This window comes from Balaenoptera musculus, chromosome 1, assembly GCF_009873245.2.
Source record: "Balaenoptera musculus isolate JJ_BM4_2016_0621 chromosome 1, mBalMus1.pri.v3, whole genome shotgun sequence".
Lineage (NCBI taxonomy): Eukaryota > Metazoa > Chordata > Mammalia > Artiodactyla > Balaenopteridae > Balaenoptera > Balaenoptera musculus.
In genome coordinates, this window is record NC_045785.1 from 22,985,131 (window position 1) to 22,991,251 (window position 6,121).

The following is a 6,121-nucleotide window of genomic DNA, read 5'->3' on the forward strand; positions in this document are numbered from 1 at the left end:
ACCCCTCCCTTCTGGGCTCCCTAACTCCTCCCTTCTGGCCTCCCTGACTCCTCCCATCTGGGTTCCCTGCCCCACCCCTCCCTTCTGGGCTCCCTGACTCCTCCCTTCTGGCGTCCCTGACCCCTCCCATCCGGGTTCCCTGCCCCGCCCCTCCCTTCTGGATTCCCTGGCCCTGCCCTGCCCTTCACCCTTGAGTTTGCTCTACCCACCAAGCCCAACCCCAAATCTTTCGTGTCTCTCCTTTAGCAATGGGGGCGGCCGCAGCGGCACCTTCTGCGCCTGCGCCACGGTCCTGGAGATGATCCGCTGCCACAACCTGGTAGACGTTTTCTTTGCTGCCAAAATGCTTAGAAACTACAAACCCAATATGGTGGAGACCCTGGTGAGGCGCCATGTACCCCTTGCCCAGCCACTTCCAACTTCCCGGTCCACGCCCGGCCAGGCCCCTCAGCACCCCTCTCCCTTATCTGGCCCCCACAGTTGGGCCTTGGGTTCTAGTCCTCTGGTGCCAAAATGTTACCCCCATTTCTCCCCTTCTCCCCATCGATGGGGCAGGGCTTATGCTTGCCCCTTCGCCCCAGTACTAGAGAGGGACCAGGCTGGTGATTCCTTCTCTCCCTCTCCCAGGATCAGTACCACTTCTGCTATGACGTGGCCCTGGAGTACCTGGAGGGACTGGAGTCAAGATAGCAGGGGCCCCTGGCCTGGGGCACCCACTGCGCACTCAGGGCCAGGCCCACCATCCCGGACTGACGAGGAAGACCCGCGCCCCCAGCTCTGCTCAGCTGCAGCCCTCACAGGGAAATCACCGGAGTGGGCGCTGGGCCATCCTGGTGCCCCCTTCCACTGTGGGCAGGGCCTTTCAGCACCTCCGTGGGCAGGCTGCGGGCCAAGGAGGAGCTTAGCAAGACTGCAGCCCAGCCCACCTCCGTGGGGTCCTGCAGGCCTGCTGAGAGGCCTGGCGCTGCCTGGCAGAGTGACAGGCTCAGAACTGCCGGCTCTGGGAGACCCAAGCCCAAGCCCCTGGATTGCATCCCAACCCTTGGCAGAGATGAGTGAGGCCCTGTAGAGCAAGTGCCAGGCCAGGATTTCCACCCAGCTTGGCTGGACATGGGTAGAGAGTGCACTGGGGCTTGGCATCTAGCATCCCATCTGGCCCAGCCCCTGAGGGTCCTGGGGAGACTGAACTCTGCCCTCATTTGCCGGTGGGCACTTCAGACTCGTCCTCCCAGGGGGAACTTCAGCTCCCTCCTCTACCCGCTGCCTCCCTGCAGCCCCGGGGATATTTTGCTCATGATCCCCACCCCCCACCCTCCATTTCTGCTTCCCTGAATGTGCTCTGAGCTTCCCGGAACCAGGATCTGCCCACCCCTACCCTGTCCCGTGTGGGGTCCCTTCCCTGCTTGACCCAATGTCTGCAGAATGAAGTCACCTCAGCCCCCACTGCCTATAACTTTCAGGCCTCACTGGCTGGGTCCTGCTCAGCCTGGGTCAGTGACAATCTGCAAGGCTGAATGACAGCCCCTGGGGTTGAGGTCCCTGTGGCTTCTGGTGAGGCTGGCCACTGGGACGCTATTAAATCAGGGGTGCTCAGCACTCCTAGAGTTTGGAGAAAGAAGGTATATTTTGGGATGGAGGATCTATGCTTTTTTTGTTTATTTTTTAAGGGGGGTGTGGGAAGGTCTCTTTAAAATGGGGCAAGCCACCCCCCCCATTCCGTGCCTCAATTTCCCCATCTGTAAACTGTAGATATGACTACTGACCTACCTCGCAGGGGGCTGTGGGGAGGCATAAGCTGATGTTTGTAAAGCGCTTTGTAAATAAACGTACTCTCTGAATGCCACAGAGCAGCCTTATGTGTGTCTGGCCGGCCTGACTGGGGCCTGCTCACCTGCCCCCAGCCTCCCAGTGCGGCGGGAGGGCCCTGGTCTGGCCTCGAATTTTCCATCCATAAAATGTGGGGAGGGGCATGGACCAGAGCATCGTTCAGGGGCCTTCCACTTGCAGAGCTGGTTCCAAGGGACCTTGGCTGTTGCTTTCTCCAGCCAAGCCTCTGAAGCACTTACTCAGACAGGGGGCTTTATCCTGAGACCTCCGAGGGCCACAGAGCTGCCTCTCAACCCCTGGGGGCCTGGATCTAGGTTGAGCTCCTTCGCGTCCAGCATGGGAAGCTCAGGCTTCAGTGTCAGGCTGATGGTCCCCACCATCTGTGAGACCCTGGGCAAATCAGCTGCCTCTCCTAGCCTTGGTTTCTCATCTGTAAAATGGGGACAATTCTATCATGATGAGCTGAGGTAGTGGTTAAGTGCCTATGTGGTGCCAGGTGTGCAGAAAGAGCTCCATTTAAAACACAACAGAGATAGGACAGAGCAGACACATATCTCGTGGGGATGATTGTCCAGCTGCCTGAGTCCAGCCCATTCCCAGTCTCTGGCTTCCTCAGGGGGTGGAGTGGGAGGAATAGTGCACTGGTTGGCAGGGACCTGAGTCACTCCTGGCTCTGTCACAAACTTGCTGTAGGACTTGGTGAAGACACTTCCTGTTTCTGGGTCTCAGTTTCTTCATATGAAGACTGGCTCTGTGATGTACTGATTCTGTTCACACACTGGCTGACTCTGCCTCAGTTTCTCCATTGGTTAAAGGATGTGACCCATTCTAATGACCTCGCAATTCAACATCCTTTGATCTGAATTAAACAATTTTTAGACAGTTGTGATCCCATTTAGCTAAGGCAGAAACTGACCCCCTCACACTCATTCTGAACTGACCACTAAGCCTTACCTGATGGGCCACAAATGTATGTCATAGATACTGGCCAAGCAACAGAGTATAACTTGCTTTGACCAACAGAATGTGGCAAAATTGACATCAAGTGAGCTCTGGCTTCTAGACCTCAAGGGGCATTGCAGCTTTTGATTTTGCCCTCTTGGCACTCTGCCATGTAATGAAACCTGTCTTGCTTACTGGGAGATTTGAGGGCATGTGGAGAAGAACCAACATGTGGTGAATGAGGCCATCTTGGGCCCTCCAGCCTGGCTGACCTGTCAGGTGAGTGTACTTATATGATTAAATGTAGCAGAAACTGCCCAACCAACTCCCAGAACTGGAAGAGATAATTGTTCTTTCTTTTAAGCCAGTAAGTTTGGGGATTGTTTGTTATGCAGCAAAAGCTAACTGATACATATGTGTTCTGTGCAGTGGGTCAGCAGCCCTGCTTTTCCCTCCATCAGGTGCTGAGTTCCTTAAGGGCAGGAAGTGTTTCTGTGTCCATCTGAGTGTATCCACTTCTCAGCAAAGTGCTGGACTTGGAGCTGATGTTCAGGAAATGTTGGCGTGAGGGAGGGAGGGAGGGTGGTGTGGTTCTGCCTGTCTGTCTGGCCTCACTTGACCTTTCAGAGGAGCTGGGAGGGTGGGTTGTGTATTAGGAGAAGCACCAGCTCCAGAATCAACAAGCCAAGCTCCCACATCCCCCTAGCTGGTGACCTTGCTCAAGTCCCCAAACCACCCCAGGTTCAGTTTCTTAATCTAGAGAATGGACATAGCATTACCTACTTGCAGGATTGGATGTGAAGTCTGGAGATAAAATTGTTTAAAAAGAACTAGCAGAGTCCCTGGTGACATCATTGTCCCTCAGTAAATGCCATCTCTTACCATGATACTGAAGTCTCTGGGTAGTAAACGTGGTCACCATTGCCTGTCGCTGAGCACCTGCAGGCTTTGTCTCTTACTTAATACACACGACAGCTCTTCAAAGTAGGGGCCACTATCCCTTCATTTTAGAGGTGAGGAGACGGAGGCTGAGGGAGGCATTTCCTCACCTAAAGTCACAGCCATTGCACGGCAGAGCCCGGACTTGAACTTGAACACACACCGGGCTGACTCCAAAGCCCGGGCCTTTAACTGCTCTGCTCTGTGCCCGTCTGGGTGGCGTTGAAAGCCAGACGATCCCTTGATGCAACACCAAATGGGTGATCTGTGGCCTGGGCGCTGATTTTCAAATGCTGTGAAATGTGTCAGAGGCAGTGGCCTCTCAGACAAGGCTGCCTGGAGCACAAGAAGACGAATGGTCCAGCCTGGCTCTGCCCAGGGCCACGGGCAGAGCAGATGTGGGGTAGAAGCCCCCGCCCGCCCCACTCCAGTAAATAGGATTTCCACAAGCACGGAGGGGCCAGCTGCCTATTGACTGCCAGGAGCTAAATTTTTTTCTTTATGTCATAATAAATCTGGCTGTAGGAACCTGCCAAGGCAATTATTACTTCTCACAGCCTCTTCGCCGGGCGCTGATTGGGACATGTTATATATCCCGGGCACCCAGGAGATGGAGCCGTGACTTTGACAGACGCTAAGGCCATTTGCAAAGCCCTAACTGAGGGCGGGCCTGGCTGCTCCCTGTCACTGGGCCCCCAGCGACCTCTGCTGGACAGGGGCTTAATAGACACCCCCAGGGCAGAAATAACGGAGTCTTTATGTGGGCAGAACCTACCTTGTGATGTGGTGACATGAGCAGGGATGATGGCGTCCAAGGCTCTTGGTCCGCGGGCCTCCTACTCTCAGGGGCACTGAGACCGGTCTTGACCTTCAGTGAGCCTCGGGGGCCTCATCCAAGAAATGGGAGTAGAAAGAACCAGAGGCTGTGGTGCTCCCAGGGCAGTGGGAGGCTGGGTGGTGTTGATGGAATTGGAGGGACCTATGGTTTCAACAGGTTCAGGCCAAGCGACATCCTGCTGGTGAAGGACGAGAGCTTTGGACGTGGTGATGTGAAAAAGCAAAGCTCCACGTCCTGGCTATTGTAAATAGTGCTGCAATGAACAACCTAAATGTCCATCGACAGATGAATGGATAAAGACGATGTGGCACATATATACAATGGAATATTACTCAGCCATAAAGAGAAACAAAACTGAGTTATTTGTAGTGAGGTGGATGGACCTAGAGTCTGTCATACAGAGTGAAGTAAGTCAGAAAGGGAAAAACAAATACCATATGCTAACACATATATATGGAATCAAAAAAAATGGTACTAATGAACATAGTGGCAGGGCAAGAATAAAGACGTAGACATAGAGAATGGACTTGAGGACATGGTTGGGGGGAGGGGGAAGCTGGGGTGAAGTGAGAGTAGAATCGACATATACACACTACCGAATGTAAAATAGATAGCTAGTGGGAAGCAGCAGCATAGCACAGGGAGATGAGCTCGGTGCTTTGCGATGACCTAGAGGGGTGGGATAGGGAGGGTGGGAGGGAGATGCAAGAGGGAGGGGAGATGGGGGTATATGTATGCATATGGCTAATTCACTTTGTTGTACAACAGAAATTAACACAGTATTGTGAAGCAATTATACGCCAATAAAGATCTATTAAAAAAAAAAAGCAAAAGAAGCTCTATTCAGCACTTAGAAGACGCAGGGCGCATTGCCAAGTGCTCCTTGTGGATTGTCCTGTCGTCCTCCGAGGAGGCCGGTGAGGCAGGTACCGTTGTCACCCCCACTTTACAGGTGAGGAGATCGGGGCTCCGCTAGCTTAAGCGACCTGTCCAAGGTCACAGAGCCATCGAGTGACTGACAAACAGCGGCAGCCAGAGCGATCGCTTGAAAAAATACGCCAGGTGCCATCACCAGCCGCTCAGACCCTCAGTGACCTCCCACTGCTCGGCGGGCGAAGCTGAGTTCCTGGCCGTGGCCTCCGAGGCCCTGCCTGACGGGGCTCTGCCCTCTCCCTGCGTGTCCCTCCTGCTCCTTTGCTTGCTCGGGCATCACTTCTCCTCAGTGCCCTGAGCTCTCAGCCTGGACGCCCTGCAGCAGTCTCTGCGTGGCTGGTCCTCCTTGGTGTCCAGGTGCCCCCAGCTCAGATGCCCCCCAAAAAGGCCCACCCTGACTGCCCTGAGGGGACCCCTTGCCCCACTGTCCTGTCTGTCTCAGGGTCTCACCCCTTGTATGTCCCTCCTTCTCTCCCACAGTGGGTGATGAGCTTATCTATTCATTGGTTATTTGTTCACTGTCTCGCCCTCCAGACTGTGAGAGGGTGGGGGCCATGTGAATCCGGTCCCCCTGTGGTCCCCAACACTGAGCACAGGTGCCTGCCATGTGTCAGACGCTCAATGAATATTTGCTGAATAAAT

At 54.4% G+C, this 6,121-nt stretch overlaps 1 protein-coding gene across 2 annotated transcripts in view; it reads left to right on the plus strand.

Moving 5' to 3' along the window:
* PTPRU (protein tyrosine phosphatase receptor type U) overlaps positions 1–1,840 on the plus strand; it is an 81,805-nt gene extending 79,965 nt beyond the window's left edge. For both annotated transcript variants that reach the window (XM_036861190.1, XM_036861198.1), the window contains exons 30-31: positions 247–382; positions 628–1,840. In XM_036861190.1, the coding sequence (XP_036717085.1) occupies positions 247–382; positions 628–690 (199 nt within the window). In that variant the 3' untranslated portion in view covers positions 691–1,840. The remainder of the gene's footprint in view (positions 1–246; positions 383–627) is intronic.
* Positions 1,841–6,121: the final 4,281 nt, after the last annotated feature.